Below are 20,526 nucleotides of genomic sequence, written 5' to 3'. Positions count from 1 at the left end.
TATGGCTCTAACTAATCCTATGATGCCTTAAAGGATACAAAGTGACCCCACGGATAAATTCTCCCACCCATGACCCACCCAGAATCAGTTCAATTGATCTGTCTCCTCCCACCCACTCCCCCCACAAAGACAATACAAGCCTTTTACTCAATTTATAAAACCATTCATCCAGCAAGCCATGACAAACTTTTTTCTTTCTTTCTTTCTTTTTTTTTTTTTACCTCAACTGTGCATCTTCTCCTGTTCAAATGGCTTCCCCATGTTTTCCATTGCAATTACCTTTGGGGGAAGTCTGCTTTGGGACAGGTTAATCATGCTGTGGGTAGACTCTTCAAATAAAAGTATGAATAGTGAGACAAATGCACACAGACACTTGCCTCTGAAGAGCTAAGAGCCTGGCCACTACCAATCTTTGTACTCACTATTCTGCCTTCTGTAGCTTCTCCAAGCAGCCCTCCAAAAGTGATTACAGGAGACATACAGGCACAGTATAGGAAAAGAATCGAGGCCAGGCACTGCAGACTTAATGCATCCTTGAAGTCACTCAAGAAAAAAGGTGCTTTCCTTTTGATGTCAAGTATCAAACCACCAAAAAGCCTAAATAGGTGAGATGAAACTCGTCAAACTGTACACTAGAGGATTCTGGCTAGTTCAAACTAAAACTATGGGCTACATAAAACTGCTGGTGCCTAGCGTTTTGTCAACAAAAATCAATATCCTATTTAAATAATGGTATAAATTATAGAAGACAAACTCATTTAATCTAATCCACTGATAGTGAGTGGAAAGGCAGACCTCACTAAGTTAAAAGAGACACAAACATCTGTATCATATGGACTATATACTGAAAAGACTACAGGCAAATGACTATATGAGTAAATGCAATAGATATCAAACACAAATGTGCAAGGGAATACATAATAAAAATAAATAAAACCTAACAACCCATTCATGAAAATATGCATAAGCAATGCTATTAATCATTATTTATATTATAAATCTTAAAGGCAAGTGTCAGAAATACCAGGAATGCAATTATAATATAATCGTAAGTCCCCAAATACCCTTTAATATGAATATAGTATGCTCACGCCCACTCAGTAGTGAATTAAATAATTTTAGTTTTAAAATTTTAGTACTTCAAACACATAAATACTTCTGGTCTAGAAAAAAGCCTAAAAACTATTTCAGTGTATGTAATTTACTGTATATGTAGTCAAACCAGTGTGCATATTAATAAAACTAAGAGGTTTTAGTTAGTAAATTTAAAATCTATATTTGCATATCAAATCATTTCAATGACTTATCATTTCAGTGTTTTTTAAAATCAGACTTTTGGATACATCTAACTTGAAAGCATTCCACTACAATATAAGCTCTGTGAGGGGCAGGGACCTTTTCTTATTCACTGCCATTATCTCCAGTGTCTAGAACACTGCCTGGGAAATAGTAGGTACTCAATAAATACCGGTGATAAATCAGTAATTTAAAAAGATTTTGTGACTCATAAAATATCATTCAAATCCCTACTGCAGAAAAATACACCAAACAAATTAATCTTATGCTTTCAAATGCTTTAGATGTTTCAAGCTTTACCATTCTAGCTTTTTCCAAAGTTAATACTGAAATAAAGCCTAAACATACATTGACACCTGGAAGAAGTTATCCTATAAATAATATGACAGCAAGGGGACTGAGAAAACTGTAAAAAAAAGGTGCCAACTTGCAATAAAAATGGTGCCAATGATAATCTAGAAAATGAAAGTATATCATCAAATCAATCATTTATATGAGACTCTCGGGTAACATGAGGTCACTGGGGGTCTGGCTTGGTACTCCTCAGTGACTAACCCTACCTCAGTTTTAAGTCTGAAGAAGTAATAATAATAATAACTTAAATGAGCACCTTTCGCATGGGGACAGAGTCTTACTCTATTATACTCAGAGACTACTATCTTAATCAATGAATTAAGATATCCTGTATAAGCTATCCTGGTTTTTTAAACAAATATTTAAGCTTCAAGATCTTTAGTTCTATAGGGACCACCAATGGATAAAACAGTATCAACATCCACATGCTTTTTTCTACACAATGGTAATACCATATCATTTTCTACCTCTACAAAATATTTTAAGACAATGTTTGCACCGGTAATATTTCTGTTCTTTATTCCAAAAATTAACTTCTGCAACAATTTTTCTAACTAGGTTTCCAGAGACTATTACTACGGTTTAATTATGCTTGTCTGTCGAATTTTACATCACCTCATGATGTACTGCTCATGGAAGAGTTTTACATCTATGCACACACACGACACATTGGTTACTATTCCTCTCTGTTCCCATAATTCTCTAACTTCATATGAGAATGGCAATAGGACACCACACTTTCCTCAAGAACCTTCTGTACAGGCAGTTAAATTAACCTACTATAGAACTACAATACTCTTAACATATGCTGCATAATATTTTCATTTTAAATTAAATCCTGGTATACAGAACCCAATATAGTCTAGTAAACTACTTTAAAATGCATATTAATTATCCTTAACATTATATACCTATAAAATAATACACATTTTTTAAAATATGGAAAAACTACTGTACAAAATTACTTTCCAAATATTTGCAAAGAAAAAGAATGCTTATGCCTTTTCCATCAAATCAATCTCTAGCTCCTAAAAGACACCCACACTGTATCAGTATCTGTACCCACCGTCCAGTCCTCTGTAGCTCAGGCCCAGCATGGTGTGGGGCCTCCTTAGGGGTCTCACCCGAGGTGGGGGCAGATCCATTGGGAAATACAGGAATCTTTCTCTTTTCCTGCATTTCACAAAAAACACATTTTCAGAATTGTTTTAAGGAAGCTGAGAAGGCATCTTCAATTAGAGGGAACATGAGATCTCATACTGATTATATATCTAACCAGTACTCCTAGAAAAAATGCTTCCTAATGTAAACTTCCACTTTAAAGAAACTGCACTTTGAAATAGAATCTAAAATTTGTCTCTATTAATATTTCAAATTTATATTGTTTTCTTCTGCTTTATATTCTAATATCAGATAAACTATAAAACACCCACACACCCCATTTCAAATTACTACTCAGCAACAGAAGCAGAAATATCCAATAAAGCATCTCTCCAACTAGAATTTTTTAAATCTTACTCATGTTAACTATAGAAAAAATACACTTTACATTAAGAGTAAATGCCATTTTTTTCTTTTTAAAATACTTCCCTTAAGACATAAGTAGCACAAGAGTTATTAAACAAATTTTCATAAAAATCAATTTCCAATTAAGTTTTATTACAAATTCAAGAGTATTATTCTCGTGATAAAAGATCTCCTCCTCACCAGAGTGAGCTTTTAATTTGTTACCTCCAAAGGTCAGAGGTTGCTGGACTAAAAAAAGTGTGTGTGTGTGTGTGTGTGTGTGTGTGCGCGCGCGCGCGCGCACGCGCATGTGCGGGGGTGGGTGGCGGGGTTTGGGTTGGGGTGGGTGGGAGACCGCTAGAGGGAGAGAGAGGAGACCAAAGAGAAAGGGAGAGGGAAGAGGAGAAAGAAAAAGACAGGGTTGGGGGTGGTGTTTATCCTATGAGGTCCCCCGGATCAAAGACTCTGGATCAACTAAAGACTTAAATTCCCTGGTTCACATATTCAGTATTTATAGAGCAGCACAACTTATCTATAATCGTAAGATTACCATTTGAAAATGTCAAAATTGGGGCTTCCCTGGTGGCGCAGTGGTTGAGCGTCCACCTGCCAATGCAGGGGACACGGGTTCGTGCCCCGGTCCGGGAAGATCCCACATGCTGCGGAGTGGGCTAGGCCCGTGAGCCATGGCCACTGAGCCTGCACGTTCGGAGCCTGCGCTCCGCAACGGGAGAGGCCACAGCAGTGAGAGGCCCGCATACCGCAAAAAAAAAAAGAAAAGAAAATGTCAAAATTAAAACTAACTTACATCATAGCTCAAAGGGGAAAGGGAAAACAAAATTACAGAATTCCTAGAAAACAAATCTAAAGAAAAATACTATATACCACAATCTATGGGATACAGCAAAAGCTTCATTCAAGAAAATGAAGCACTTACATTAAGAAAATTCGAAGAATAAAAATAAGTGTATTAAGCATTTAATTCAGGAAATGTGAAAAAAATCTTTGAAGGATGGTGAAAGGAATAAAATAAAGCTGCTAAAAGCAGAAATCGAGTTACAAAACACAATATACTTTTTTTTTTTTTTGCAGTACGCGGGCCTCTCACTGTTGCGGCACCTCCCGCTGCGGAGCACAGAGGCTCCGGACGCGCAGGCTCAGCGGCCATGGCTCACGGGCCCAGCCGCTCCGCGGGATGTGGGATCCTCCCGGACCGGGGCACGAACCCGCGTCCTCTGCATCAGCAGGCGCACTCCCAACCACTGCACCACCAGGGAAGCTCCATAATATACTTTTTTAAAAAGGAGAACTGAAATAAATTTTAAAAGCTGCTCTACTGGAAAAATATGATAAACTATTAGCTAATATACAACCAAAGTTATGACAAGGGGGCAACTTCATAAATTTTACATATATATAAGAAATATATATATATGTACAAAGAGAGAGACAGACTGCACAACACAACCCTCTGCAAATAAATGAAAAATTTTGATGAAATGGGTAATATACCAAAAAACATAATTTCCCAAAATCGACACCAGAAAATAGGTAATTTTCTATGGTATACAGTTTACCAAAACTGACTCCAGAAAAAAGAGAAAGCTTACACAAACCAATTTCCACAGAAGAAATAAGCAAGTTGTTGAAGTCTACAACACAAGAGTCAAGCTCAGAAAATTTTAATAAAGAAATCTTTCAAACTTTCAGAACCAAATTATTCCAAACCACTTAAGGTTTAAAGAACACAGAAAAAGGAAAACTTACAAATTTGTTTTTATGAAACAAGTATAATGATGATACCAAAACGTGAAGACTGCACAAAAATCTATATACCAATCACTTACAAACAGAAGATGCAAACAACTTAAATAAAACATTAGACAAAGACTACAGGCACTTTAAAGCCCAAGTTGGCTTATTCCAACAATGCAAGAGTGCTTTCAAATTAAAGAACCTATTAATGAGATTTACCATGATAACTGATAAATATATATATATATTTTTTGGTGGTACGCGGGCCTCTCACTGTTGTGGCCTCTCCCGTTGCGGAACACAGGCTCAGCGGCCACGGCTCATGGGCCCAGCCGCTCCGCGGCATGTGGGATCTTCCCTGACCAGGGCATGAACCCGTGTCCCCTGCATCAGCAGGCGGACTCTTAACCACTGCACCACCAGGGAAGCCCAATAAATAAAATTTATATGATCATCTCCAGAGATGCTAAAAAGCCCTTTGACAAAATTCAACATTCACTTATATTAAAAATTTCAATAAAACAGAAATTAGGGTACTTTCTTAACATGATAAAATGTGTACTTTGGCACTAAAGACAGTAACTTAATGAGAGAAACATTAGGAATATTGACTACAGTCAGGAAAAAATTAAGAAATGCCCTTTAAAGTCAACTACTACTTAAAACTATTAGAGATTTTAATCAATACAATTAACAGAAAACTTGTTAGAGGTATAAAGAATTACAAAATAAGGGATAAAATTATCTCTTATTGCAGATTACATGACTAAAAAACTACTACATACAATAAAAGCATTAAGAAAGGTAGCAGGATACAAAAGAAATATACAATAACCAATAGCCTTCATAAATATATATATGTGTGTGTATATATACATACATATAAATACATATATATATAAAGCAACAAGTAGATGATATAATGGAACAAAGACCTCATTTATAATAGAAACAAAGATAAAATACTTATGAATACACTCACCAAGAAGCGTGTAAGGCACAGACAAGGAGAACTTTATAATATTCTTTAAGGACACAAAAACTGACTTGAAATAGGAAAACAACTGGGGAAAGATGTACCATGTTCTTGAATAGATTCAATATTATAAAGATGTCAACTTTCCCTCAGTTCATTTAGAAATTTAATTTCCATCACAATTTTTTTTAAATCACATTTTATTTCTGTAAGTAAAAAGCTGATTTTAAAGCTCATGTGAAAAATAAATACACAAAGATGGCCAAGAAAATTCAGAAAAACAAGAGTAAGAGAGAGGTTGAGAATGAATGCAGACCTACCAGATATTAAAATATAACAAAAAGCCTCAGAAATTAAAGTGTGAAATTGGTCCATGAATAGACAGACCACTGGAAAAGAAATTCCAGAAATAGACCTGAATGTATATGGAAATTTAATAAATGATAAAGAACATCACCAATCAAGTGGAGAAATACTTTTTAATAAATAGGGACAACCAGGCTGCAATTTAGAAAAAAGACAAATTGCATGCATTCTCTACATAATACGTCATGATAAATTCAAAAGGATCAACAAATGATTTAAATGTTAAAAAAAAGTGATGGAGGGCGATGAGCAAAATTCAGGAATATTCAACTTCACTAATTACAGAAATGCAAATTAAAACCACATTAAAATACCAGATATAGTAAGATAATGATACCTATCAGACTGACAAATATCCAAAAGTTTGACAACACACTGTGCTATTGAGGCTGTAGGGAAACAGGCATTCTCATTCATCACCAAAATGAGTCCACAACAGTTCAACCTGATAAGAGGAGATTCTGGTAATATCTGCTAAAATTATAAATAAATCCCCATGTGAGCCAGCAATTTTATTCGCATGAATCCATCCTACAGACAGACACATCTGCACAAGACTAAAATGGCAATATGAACACTACGATATGGTTTGTAATAGCAAAAGATTGAAAACAACCTGCACCAGAAACAGGACAAACTATGGTGCATCCATACTGGAATAAAACACAGCTGTGAGGAAAGGAAGAAGGAGTATTTCTATGATTTCTTATGATCAGATCCCCAGGAAATATTGTTACATGAGAAAAGCAAGGTGCAGAACACTACAAATAGGATGTTAACTTCTGGTAAGATAGAGGAGAGAACAAGACTATATGTTCATATTTCCCCGTACTAAATAAAAGCTAGAAGGATAACAAAAAACTAATAACAAATGGTGACCCACAGGAGGTGGGGACAGGGGTAAGAAGGCAAACAGGACACAGTGGGGAACAACTTCTCTGAGAGTAGTTCTTCATATAGTTTTTGAGTTTTGAAAATGTATAAACCAAGAAGTACTGTGTGGATTCTCACCTGAGAAGGAACGCTCTTCGGCGGCTCTATGCGTATGGAAGGGTCCCACTCTCCTGGAGGTAGGACAGTCACTTGATCTAAAAATTCATCAATTCCAGATAGGAGGTCATTTCTGTCTTTTGCTTTATAAGCTACATCATGAAAAATCTAAAGAAAAATACACATATTGAGTAAAAGGATTGTAGAGCTGAAAGAAAATTCTACACATAGTAATCCACTTTAGATATCATAACTAAGTCTACATAATTACCTTAACTCTTGTTCCCACTCTCGCTAATAACTTTAAAAAATAACCCACTATTAGTATTACCAGATGAATTAAGAGTAACAAACAACAAAAGAAACCAGTGATGTGTTAATACACAACCATTTTTAAAAAGAGAATATTTTACTTGGGAACTAATAAATACAGAATAAAATAATACTGTAGGTACATCATTTACTTTTATGACATTTTAATGTCATTTATCCTAAAGGAATAATCATGGGTATGCTAACAATCTTACTTAAATAACTAATTTGATCATTTATATTTACTGAGTGCCTACTATTTGGCAGGCACAATTCTGAGCACTATGGACACAGATATGGCAAAGTCCCTACACTCAAGAACTCAGGGGGAAAGACAGTGAAACAGGTAATTACATAAATACACAACTGCAGGTAATAATAAATGTGCCTATAAAAATAAAGCAGGGTGGGCTTCCCTGGTGGCGCAGTGGTTGAGAGTCCGCCTGCTGATGCAGGGGACACGGGTTCGTGCCCCATTCCGGGAAGATCCCACATGCCGTGGAGCGGCTAGGCCCGTGAGCCATGGCCGCTGAGCCTGCGCGTCCGCAGCCTGTGCTCCGCAACGGGAGAGGCCACAACAGTGAGAGGCCCGCGTACCACAAAATAAAAAAAAGGGAAAAAAAAAAAATAAAGCAGGGTAAAGGAAGGGAAGCTGATGGGGAAGAACTGGGTGGCCAAGGAAGGTCTCTTAGAGAAGGAAACACTACAGGAGAAATCTGTCTGAAATGAGGGACAAAGCATGCATAGGGTGGGGTGAAGGTGGTAGAGTGAGCACTCAGGCAAAGGAAAGAGCAGCAATGTCCAGGGGCAGCAATGGGCATAGCACATCTGAGGAACAAAAAGGAAGCTGATGTGGACGGAGCAAGTGGTAGAGAAAAGGTGACCACTCAGTCATAGCATGTAAATTTCCAAAAAAAAAAAAAAAAGCATACAGAGGCTAGATTAGGCAGACCCTATTAAGACAATGGTAAAGACTTTAAATTTAAACAAATATACAAAAGGATGTCATTGATGCATCTGGATCAAGGAAATGATTTATTCAAATCTGCATATTACTGATAGTACAGAGGAAAATACTATAAGAGAAAGGCCCATATGATCCACTTTTGTCACCAAAGAAAAGAAGGTAAGAGTCTAAGCTGGAGGGAGAAGTGATGGTGCAGATGGAAAGGAGATGGTAGATTAAATGCAAAATACACAGAAAAGGTAAAATCAGTAAAATCTGGTTACTGACTGACACAGAACAGAGAAAGGAAGTCAGTTCAGACATGTGGGGTTTCAGATGCCTTAGGGACACAAAGCAGAGATGTCTAACAAGTACCCGACTATAAAGCTCTCTCCCAAAGAGACAAAGTCCTGATCAATACAGGCCATGGTCAAAGATGAAGTCCGCAAAAGCAAGAAATTATAAAGAAAAAAGGGGAAAACACAAAGTCCTGAGGAAAATCCAAAGAACCAATATCCTGAAATGCAGGATGAAGAAAATTTCAAAATGTCAAGAAGATGGTCAATAATTTCAACTTGGGTGGGGGGTGGAGGGAGGAAACCAAACAGTATCCACTGATCCCTGACAGAAAGGTCCTAAAGACCTTGCAAAAGGCAAATAGTGAATATGAGATAAAATAGTAAAGACAAACAAGGACAATTTTTTAAGCTTCACTATGAAAGGAGAACTATAATTTAATATGCATTATATGCTTTTTAATCAGTGTCCATATCAAAGGGCATTTTAATTACCTCATCCGTCATGAGAGTGGCTATTGATCTTCCAATTTCGTGGTACTGTGGCGCCTTGCCTGCAGGACCCAATAACAGAAACAAAAACCTAAGGAAACATGAAAACACAGATTTAAACATAAACAACATACACACATAAATCTAGGAATCATAAAGAAATCATTCAAATGTAAACACAGAAACAACACTCAGACCTCTTTTCCGTCCTCACACACCAATGGCTGAAAAGAGGATGGAACTCTATTCAGATGAAAACAGATCACAGAACTACGAAAGGCATTCATAAATAACTTTCTACCAAGTTATTACTTTTCATCTTCCTTAGAGTAAAAAAGTACTTAAGGAACTGGTGTTTTACATTAAAAGTTCCCATCTTCGATATCCTTTTGAATTTTGAGTAAACAATTTTTTCTGGTCTGTACTGATGAAAAAAAGTAAATTAGTAAATAGTAAAGTGAATACTAATCCCATTTAAGTATTTACTTTGGCTTAATAAAATAGCTAAGAGTATGCACAAGAAATCCATGATCCCTCAAACTACAGTCTGGATAAAGACACTAATGTGGTAAATAAGGGACTAATCCCTTTGGAAGGAAAAGCATTTTTATTTACAACTCCAAATTTAACATCAAACCTCTTATTATTTGATTTTAATTTATTTATAGTGACTAAATAAAAATTACTTAACTTCCTACTTAGTTATATCATTGTTCACACTACAGTAAAATATTAATATTCACAATAATCCAAACTGGAAGTATTCAGCTTCCTGCTTTGTAAGAATTTAAATGTGAATCTATGAAATTATTCTTCTCATTTATCTTAATACTATACCATTAATGCAATTCAGTAAAGCTTATTAAGAACTGGCACATATATTTCAATCAAGCTGCAATTAATTCTTCTTATTTACTATTATATGAATAAGAAAAAAATATTTTTAATTTTTGTAATTAAGTTTATACAATCAGTAGCTAACAAATTGATAACCCTTTATAACACAACTTGCTAATTCGTAAGGATATGACCCCCATTTTAATTTTTACTTATAATGGATACTGAACAGAAGATTTGATCAGGTCAGAACAAAGCATTTTGCCTAATTCAGAGGCATTATTACATTTAATCAACCCTGTGAGGTATGCTACCCTCATTTTACAAATAAAGCTTAGAGAACTGAAGTCTGGCTTGACCGTCCCACAAAAAGTGGCCGAGCAAGGATTCAATTCCATTCTCTCTGACTTCAGTGCCTGCACAGAACATACTATGTCTAAAATGATGAACTGTTTTTTAAACCAAGGCTCCCAAGATACCGCACTTCTTGTAAAAATATAAATCCAATGTATTTTTTTTAATTTATAATTTGAGTTTTTAAATTTATCAATTTTTTTAACAGATCTTTATTGGAGATCTGCTTCACAATACCGTGTTAGTTTCTGTTGCACAACAAAGCGAATCAGCCACATGCATACACATGTCCCCATATCCCCTCCCTCTTGAACCTCCCTCCCATCCTTCCTATCCCACCCCTCTATGTCATCCCAAAGCACCGAGCCGATCTCCCTGTGCTATGCTGCATAAAGCAACATGTTCCTTCAGTGAATAAAATGTTTTAGATTTTGGACATTCTGGGAGAATGTTAATTGGAATTAACCCTCTCTTTACCTTGTAGGAACAGGGACCTCGGTCAGCCCTGAGAGAAGAACTGCAGGAGCCAGTCTCACAAACGCAATTATAGGTCTTTCCAAAAAACCCACTTCTCCCACCAGAACATTGGATGCCTCAGCTCCTGAAGGAATTTTTCTCATGAAATTCATATCAACCTAGTGACAAATAAATAATAATTAAAAATAAAGTGTGCATGGTATTAGTAAGACCAGAGGGAAATAGGAAAGAAAAGATGCTTTTAAGACTACTATTTGCTAATCAAAACTGGTGATCTAAAGGATGTAAAAATGCCAAAATTCTCACAAATACAAAAGACAAATACAAAAAAGCAAGCAAAACACATCTACCAAACAATACTCCCAACTGTTTTACTGTCATAGTCTTTACTACTTCAGAGATCTAAATTACCAAACATACAAACTAGAGAAAATTTTCAATGAATATAGCAGTATTCATTAAAAACTATTAAAGACAAAAATATAGTTCACAAGCTAACAGTGGTCCATGAAATTATACACAGTGCTAAAAATATTCATTTAATTATTATCTATTGTTTAATCTTAGAAATCAATTAGTTCCTTTATATTTTATGTATTTTTATAAGTCCTTTTTATTTTAAAGAACTCTGGACATCCCCCAGTATTCTCATTAAGTGGGAAAAACTATGTTTATTTAAAACTAAAATAGCCATAATTGGTATAGATATATGGTAGTGCTATATAATCAAATTCAGTTGTCTGTGTATAATTACAAAGAAAAGGTTACGAGCATAATATCAAAGTATGGCAACTTCTTCGTTTATACGCAGTTTCACACAAGGCACTAAACAACCACTTACAGGGCTATCTATTAAAACAAAACCAGCACTTACAGCGGGCCTCTTGAGTCCCACACCCAGTGTGCCACAACTACAGTGCCAGGAGGCAGACTCCTGCCCAACAGGAGATAAGGAGGTGTACACAAGGACAGACCAAGTAAAAAAAGGAAAACTGTGACAGAGGAACAAAAGTAAATGGCATCTGCCATGTCTAGAGGAGATCTGTAACTTAAACTATAGTAATTTATTCATTGCAATTTAGTTACTGAACACTTTACACTCATCTGAAATAATTGGTGCACCAGTAAAAATATGATCGACTTAGAATAGTACAATGTCCCATAAGCAAGGCTTTTTTTTGGCAAAGCTTTTTATAATTTTAGAGCATGAAGCTCAGCAAAGCTATACCGCAAATCATCATTTAAGTGCCTTTTCTGCAAAATGTGATTTATAGAATTTGCATCATAAGATAAAGGCTTAAAAAATGAATCTTACTTGAAATAATCACATTTAATTAAAAGTCTGACATTGTATCCTATAGTAAATACCAATAAAAAAATTTACAATGGCCACAGGGGATCAATTATTCAGAGGCAGTACTCACAAAGTAGGCTTTAAATTCAATTGTAATTTGAACTTGTAGTTTTTTGTCCTGTTCTTTTGAAATAAGTTCTTTTTATATTTCATTTAAATACTCGTCTACCACAATTCAAAATCATAGTTGAGATAGGTGAATTGTTTTTAAATCCATGCCTTTACCTTTACCTACCCATGGGGAAGCACCAATGTTTCCCAGTGACATTCCAGAAAGTACTGACACCATAAGACAATAATTCTGGGATCACATTACAGCCGAGAAAAAGCTGAATCATTACTGCTATAACATCATTACCAGAATTAATCTTTCTAGTGGTGGTAGCTCCAGAACAAACGACTGTAATTCAAAAGGTACTGAAGTTTCATGATATCTATGGGTAGGTATAGATGAAAATACCATATTATTCATATATTCTTTTTTCAGAATTTCTAACACTAGTAAGATATAATGTTATTCAAGTGTTATGAGACTGTTACCTTTCTCACAATTTCTGATCATAAATTAACATATCATAAGCATCACATGCAGGTTTATAAGCACAGTTATTAAAAAATTATTATAATCAATGTTAATAAAGCCACATTGCTACAGTTTTCTCAGTAAAAATGACTATGAAAATGTATAGTTAGTAACAGAATTACCTTGCTGAAGTCAACAGTACTATTTTCTCTGCTTCCTCCACTTCCATTACCTTTAATTTCTCCACTTTTACTATTGTCCAAGTTTCCAGGTGCAGACTGTGGAGAGGCCAAAATACCTGTATTTAAGAACAAACAAATTCCAAACTAGTAAGGAGAAAATTCACTTTGTAACCTGAATCTGCTCATATCCTGAAAGTGATGGTTTATTAAAAGCAAATGTGCTAGGTTTAAAAAAAAAAAAAAAGGTGCCAAGTGTTAGTACCATACCAGCAAGAGTAGATTAACATTTTAAGCAATAATGAAGCTATATATTTTAACATTTTAAATAATATAATTGGCATTTACAAAAATGGTGGCCTTTTGCAAAAAGAGAAAAAGTGAGAAGGTGGAAGACCTGGGTCTGATCACCACTAGAAATACTTAGGGCATCCATTTTCAATGTATCCAATAGACATGTGAACTCCACATCATTAAGTTAGCTTAATGATGTCTAGCACACTTACATCAATAACAATATAAAATTTCTGATAAAACCTAAATGTAACTCAGAAAATGTTAAGAGCTACGTCAACTAAACGTACACTAATTTTGCCATAATCATCCCTAATCTTAACAATTTCCTCAAGAATTTTCATTCTCTTGTGTGAAATTTATGTGCTGCCTACTGTCATTATTCCTAAGAAATATGTTAAAACATAATAGTAATGTTTTTACTATTTTAGATACACGTTCTATTAAATTAGCTTATTTGTATTACAAATGACAGATATATGTTCATGCATTATGTATACTCATTTCAAGTAACACTCAGCAGCAACAATTCACACAATAACATAAAAACACCCAGTAGAATATGACCAATCATTACCACTACGAATTTTGCATAAAGTTCAAATCTCAAAAATATTTAAGTACTTAACACAGATTTCTACCATTAACTGTAACTAATTTTTTCAAAACACCCAAGACTTTTTAGTTCAAGAATACAGATTTAATATTACCCAAAACACTGAGTATCACAGGAGAAGATGCACTAGACAATTACAAGTCTTTACTTTTAGTTTTAACTCTGCCACTCAAGACAATCTAGTGACCCACAGAAGTTCAATTAAATTGTTTGTAGTTAGATCCTATAAACTTTAAAGTTAATATTCGTAATTGAGTTCCAAAATTTTAAGCATATCAGATATATTCAATGCCTCTAAGGGAGTTTTCGTTTTTACAGAATACAACATACACTAGTAACTTTAAGTCATTTGAGTTTACTGCTTAAACTTAGTGAAAGAAGACCTTTGTGACACCCACTTCTATGTTAAATATCTACACTAGGATGTCACTCTGACTCAAAAATCTCAGTGTAAAAAGTATGCGCAATCCCCTTAGCCATGTGCTCATTCCCTAGAAGTATTAAACAATTCTGAAATAAAAACTATTTCCTAAAACTTAACTAATTTATCACCATTTTAGCCTCTTCTTTGAACTTTGTCCCTACACTTCCATTAGAGAGTCCATTCCTTTATTAAAATACATGCCCAAGTGGAAAAAAAAAGTGAACCAGTATTTTTCAGTGGTTTCCACCAACTCCCACACAAGAAAATGAAGAGTATCATTAAGGCCCTGGCAGCAACCGCAATGACCATCAACACACACACACTGCTAACTACTAAATGCATCCAACCTGCAAACGTGTAACCAAAAAAAAAACATAGGCACAGCTTCCCAGAACAGTCACAGGCACCAGATTTTGGGGAGAAGAGTGGAATGGGGAGAAGGCTCTGGGGGAAAACAAGGATACAGTAGAATGGGAAGAAGAAATAATGTACAACTCAATACTGACAAAGCCAGAAGAGATGACGTGAAGTCATGGGCTCACCTGGTCACCTTGAACCTGTTGAAGTCATCATGCCAGGCACACCTTAGAGATTCCCACCATCGCCTTCTCCATGCAATCCTTCCTACTCTCAGCTAAGTTAAAGCTATTTCCTCAAAAGGTTAAGGAAGTATCCCTGCTCCTACAGTAAATTCCTAGAGCTCAGAATTAAATGAGTAAATTCCCCCAAATTAAAACTATCATTAGCACAGATAACTCAGAAGGACTTTACTTGCTTTGAGCAAAAGAAAAAACAAGTATGAGTATGTATACAATCAGTACTGGGATTTAAAAATCATACCCTGGTAAATCTATTATTGTGCCCTTACATTCTTTTTCTTAAAATAGCAAAGCTACCTAGAGAAAAAGAAATCAAAGATATCAGTTTTCTGTCATTAAAAGTTTGAAAGTAGAAGCAGTGGTTCTCATCTGGGGAAGATTCTGTCCCCCAGAGACACCTGGCAACGTCGAGACATCTTTGGTTGTCACCCCTAGGGAGTGTACTGGCGGCTAGTGAGTGGAGGCCAAGGGTGCTGCTCAACATCCGACAACGCACAAGACATCCCCCACCACAAAGAAGTGTCCACCCCAAAAGGTCAATAGTGCTGAAGGTGAGAAACACTGAGTCAGAAGAGTTACAAACACTAAAAGTGAGTTACGTCTTTTATATAATTATTCTCCAAAAAATAACTAATGGGAAACACCACTTTCTTTTTTTATTTTTACTACAGATATTCACAAATCATGACCCCGTGCCACAAAAATCTATGACATTAGTCTCTCAAAAATGATGCCAAGGCCACCTTTTTCATCAGACTTCAGGAAAACTTATAGAGTGAGTTTCCAGCTGCTCTAAGCAGCAAAGGTAACTAAGGCAAGGAATAATATAGAGTTGCCCCTATTATTGTAATTACATTCCTCCTATAAATGTCTTCTTAAACAGTAATTATGAGCTCTCCCTTTTCCTTAGAAATTCCCTCTTTTCCCTACGTTCTAATTTCTTTTCTTCAGAAAGGCTAATAAATCTCATGGCATACTTAATGGCAGAGGGGGAAATAATTTAATCGTGTCCCTCAATTTTCAGTTAATTGCTCTTTTTATCCTCTTAACAACATGACCTAATAAGCCATTGTGAACCTGTACATCCCTTCCTTCCCATATAAAATTTATAGTCCCTTATCATTAATAACATTGAAACTGGTAAAACAAGAAATGCCCAGTATTACTGACAGATATAGGTAAAAACAAACGCAAGGGGAAGTAACTTTAAAGTCATTTTTGTTCAAGAAAAGTAGTAAACCTTGCTAGTCCTTTTTAATTAAAATAAGAATGTTTGTTATTTCTGAGTAATTATTTCTAGATTTTTTCTTTTGTTTAGTTACCTCATTATATAATACTCTATCTTTTCCACAGAGTATTAAAATTTACAATTAAATTCTATACTATAGATTTTGTTGTATGTAGATCTGGGTTCAATTCCTTGCTCTGGTCATTTACGGTATAACCTTAACATCTCTAAGTCTTAATTTTCTTCATTTTACAAACAGCGATAACATGAACTCATCAAATTGTTAGACAAATTAGAAATATGATATTTGAAAAGTACACGTCACTGTGTGTGACAACCTATGAAACAATGGTTACTATAAGTACTATCATAATTAATGTTACAATGATTTAACCACAAAACTTCTATTTTTTAACTTCTAAAAGTATCATCTTTTTTTGGCAACTACAATGAGCTTTGATTAAAGGTATTTAGTATGTCTGGATACAGCCAATAAAAAGAAGGAGAGGCTGGTTGGTCATATGCCGGTAGGAACACAGGATGTTTAGTCAGAGGACATGGGCTGTCACTTACTAGCTATATGATCCAGGGGAATTTATTTAACTTAGCTGAGCTGAGCCTGAGTTTCTGAAAATAGGTATATCCACCCAACTTACACAAAATTTTATACACATCAAACAGGCTGTTAACTATAAGCTAGTACTGAAGTGTTACATATTATTCAGTGTTATGCAGAAATGTGATAATAATTATTTGATTAAAACCACTATAGTTAGTGTTCATATGTCACGTTGATGCTTAGCTGTCAGTAAAACATAGTCACTAAAGAATACTTTTTTAGGGCTTCCCTGGTGGCGCAGTGGTTGAGAGTCCGCCTGCAGATGCAGGGGACATGGGTTCGTGCCCCGGTCCGGGAAGATCCCACATGCCGCGGAGCGGCTGGGCCTGTGAGCCATGGCCACTGAGCCTGCATGTCCAGAGCCTGTGCTCCGCAGCGGGAGAGGCCACAACAGTGAGAGGCCCGCGTACGGCAAAATTAAAAAAAAAAGAATACTTCTTTATATGAATTGGGTAGAAAGATAAATATGTATAAATATACATATAATTAATATGTAAGAGGAAAAGCCAAAGTTATAATAATATATAATAACCCTTAAGTGAGTTACAAACCTTTTATGCACTAAGAAATAATTTTTCTAATTCACATAGAAATATATCCTAGCCACAACTATTGGAACTCTAGTCCTGAAAATTTCAAGGTAAATTAGGATTAAAAATAGATATGGCATTAAATAAAGGACAAGTAAAGTCTATGCCAAATTATAAAACTAGTCTTGAAATAATGATGATCCCAGGAGACAAAATGAGAAAAAGAACATTCAATTCTATTTTTTGTTAGGAAGGTTAAAACATATTGCATTCCTTGAACAAAAGCACCAAATAGTAGATAAAAGGCATATCACCCCATTTTACTTTATGTAAAACATGTGTTCATTCACCTTATGGAATGAAATGCACAAGAAGAGCCACCATTTTTTTAATCATGGCAAATTAAAAGATTACTTGTAAAAATGTCTACATTTTTTGAACCATTCAAATGCACTGACCTGTAAAATCTCAGTGAAAATTTTTGAAAAAAAAATTAAATTATGTGTAGTCTTGTTTGGAGTCTTTTTAAAATTTAAAATAATTCTATCCTTCTCTGTGATATACTATAAAGAAAAAAACATGCAGAAGTCAAAATAAATTATAAGCATTATCTATGTATGCTGCTAAAGCTATGTGCTTGAAAGGCATTCCAAGTGCAAGTGATCTAGAGGCAGAAAGCACCACACATGGAGGACTTTGAATAGTTGCCTGAAGTTATGTCAACATTTTCCTCATTCTTCTGCTCCTGGCCTCGCAGTGCTTCTAAGTCTTCCTCAGGCGGATGAATTACTACTGTGGGAATATCGTCACTGGCAGGTGAAACCAGTAGCTCTGGGGCCTGAAGCTGCCTCTGCTGGGAACTTCTGGAGTTCAGGCGACTGAGCCTAGGGCTGGAAGGAGGACTGTTCTGAGGGGTAGGTACTGGGGTTGTACACTTCGAGCCTGCAGGGGTTCCAGCTCTCGAAGAAGGAAGAAGATGACTGAGAAGAAGAGATAAAGGTGATTCTCCTCTCAATGAAAGGTTTGAGGCAGACAGACCTGTTCGCAAAGAGTGGCGGGAGGCTGAAAGGCCTTCCCCTGAGATAAAACAAATAAATGAAAAGTGATGAAGTTCACTGCAGAAGACAAATGAGACAAAAAATATCAATTTACACCATAAGCTGCAAGGTTTAAAAAAGATCCAAAATTTCAAATTCATGCTATCAGGGTTAGTATAACAATCAGATTTTTAAATATTAGAAAATCACTGAAAAATGCCTTAAACTGTAATTAGTTCTCTGAAGATGTATCCAAAAATCAAAACAAAAAATAAAAAACAATGCTAATGATAGATGGTCGGGGACGATATTCTGTTAGTAATGAGAATGTCCAATAGTGTGGCTTTAAAATTAAAGAATAATATCAATGGAAAGCTGCTGCTTAAAAAAACGATTAATAGCAAATCAGAATATAACACAAAAATAATCTAAGAAATAAAACCCAAAACAAAACAACAGCACTGATATTTAGTGCATTTTATCTACATTGCACCGAACCGCTACATATTCTCTCATAAGAAAAGTCCACATTAATGGTATCTAATAATTCCTAACTTAAAGGTGATATCAATAACATTAAGTCAATAGGGCATCACCTACTGATAGCATTCTCAAGTAAAATTTTAAAACATAAGACATGTTATAGGAATTTTTTTTTCAAAAGAGAAACGTCAATTTTAAAAGATACATATTCTTGAGCTCACTATCTGATATTAATAAATGCCCTAAAATATGCTTACATTTCTAAGGCAGCAGATAAATTAAAACAAATACATACAATCTTTAACTTAACTAGCTAAGAATAAAGTATTTCTTACCAACAAGAGTGATGAGGAAGTTAAGTCTACAGTATTTCAAAAGGTCAGGTATAGTTATACTTCAAAAACTTGTTTATTCTAATTAAGTGTGGCTTAATGGAATAACATTGTTTTTTCAGGAAAAGCATGAGAAATATAACAACCCCACATGATCTAAGTAATCAAAGCTACATGCTCAAGAGATCCCAGAAATATTAAAAATATGAACTTTTAATCCATAAACCACCACTATTTAGTTAAAAAATAAGCTACATGCAGAAAAAATAGTTAAATTACAACTATAATATAACAAAATAATGAAATGCCCATGCTAAAATGGCATCTAAAAGAAAACAGCCATTGTCTTATGATTAAAAGGAATCAACTGACAATTGGAGAATAATCAGGAACCACTGCATTTGGGGAAGAAAGATTTAATATGGTCTCTCTAGGCAAACAAATTCACTTCACTAAAGTAGAGCATATGCAATACATGGAAAGGTGAAAAAAAAGACATGACATAGATGGCTTGCTTTCAGATTGAACTTAGGTCCATAAGAGATTTCTTTCATTCTTAAGGTTCCTTGAATATAGAAAGGCACAATTTTAAATAGATTAAAAAGAGTTTTATTGGTCAAATGCTCAGAAGAAAATGGACTTAATTATCTTACACTGAGCTGCAAACGATGACTAAGTACTGTCAACTTTAGACATGTTAAATCCTACCACCTGTGACTGTGTGCTTGTAGAACAGTTAAAAGCCATACTCTTTTCAGAGACAGAAAAGATGAGCAGAAGGATTTGTGGCCCATCCTCCACTCCTCTTCACTGTAATTCTCACAAGCCTTGGGTAATGGTAGCAACTAGAGGCAGCAGTGACCCTCAAAACCAGCTCCAATTCTTTGCAACTGGATTTTTCCAGTCACTGTCATCAGAGCTATCTTTGAGACCCAAAATAGAACCCCAGTGATAGCATGCCAGCCTTAAGACAGTGACAGAGGTAAATAGCTACAAAAACACATTCTCCCCATGTCCCACATAACCCATGCTAGACCGTGAATGAGAGGGGAGAGCAGCAGTGTGTGGGTCTGTGCCGTTCTCAATGGCTTGAAAAAAATCAACTACATCATCCCTAGCATAAAACAGGAACAAACACAAAAACCTTTCACCAATTATGTAAATAAAAAGTAGTGAAATCAGCAGACCAACCCCAAAACTTGCTTATGCCTAGCAAGTAAAGTATACTCAGGAGAAAAAAAAAAATCTCCAGGAAAAATCTAATATTAAAGGCCCAAACACAAGACTTAAAATTTTCAAGAGATTAAATTTATAGATAATAATTTATGGCTCTTTTATCAAATATACAAGA

At 35.3% G+C, this 20,526-nt stretch overlaps 1 protein-coding gene across 5 annotated transcripts in view; it reads right to left on the bottom strand.

The window, feature by feature from the left end:
• Window positions 1-20,526, bottom strand: part of SLC4A7 (solute carrier family 4 member 7) — an 87,054-nt gene that overhangs the window by 29,780 nt on the left and 36,748 nt on the right. For 2 of the 5 annotated variants that reach the window (XM_065886200.1, XM_065886201.1), the window contains exons 7-13: window positions 18,032-18,400; window positions 13,017-13,132; window positions 10,958-11,115; window positions 9,293-9,380; window positions 7,265-7,411; window positions 2,717-2,823; window positions 423-597 (exon numbers count right to left, since the gene is read on the bottom strand). In XM_065886200.1, the coding sequence (XP_065742272.1) occupies window positions 423-597; window positions 2,717-2,823; window positions 7,265-7,411; window positions 9,293-9,380; window positions 10,958-11,115; window positions 13,017-13,132; window positions 18,032-18,400 (1,160 nt within the window). Of the gene's footprint in view, window positions 1-422; window positions 598-2,716; window positions 2,824-7,264; window positions 7,412-9,292; window positions 9,381-10,957; window positions 11,116-11,831; window positions 11,892-13,016; window positions 13,133-18,031; window positions 18,401-20,526 lie in introns of all 5 variants that reach the window. The other 3 variants (XM_065886203.1, XM_065886204.1, XM_065886202.1) reach the window with 2 other exon arrangements.

The sequence above is a fragment of the Phocoena phocoena genome, chromosome 10 (assembly GCF_963924675.1).
Source record: "Phocoena phocoena chromosome 10, mPhoPho1.1, whole genome shotgun sequence".
In the NCBI taxonomy this organism is placed as follows: domain Eukaryota; kingdom Metazoa; phylum Chordata; class Mammalia; order Artiodactyla; family Phocoenidae; genus Phocoena; species Phocoena phocoena.
The sequence above is the reverse complement of the archived record's forward strand: the minus strand, read 5'-3'. Positions and strand labels throughout refer to the sequence as shown.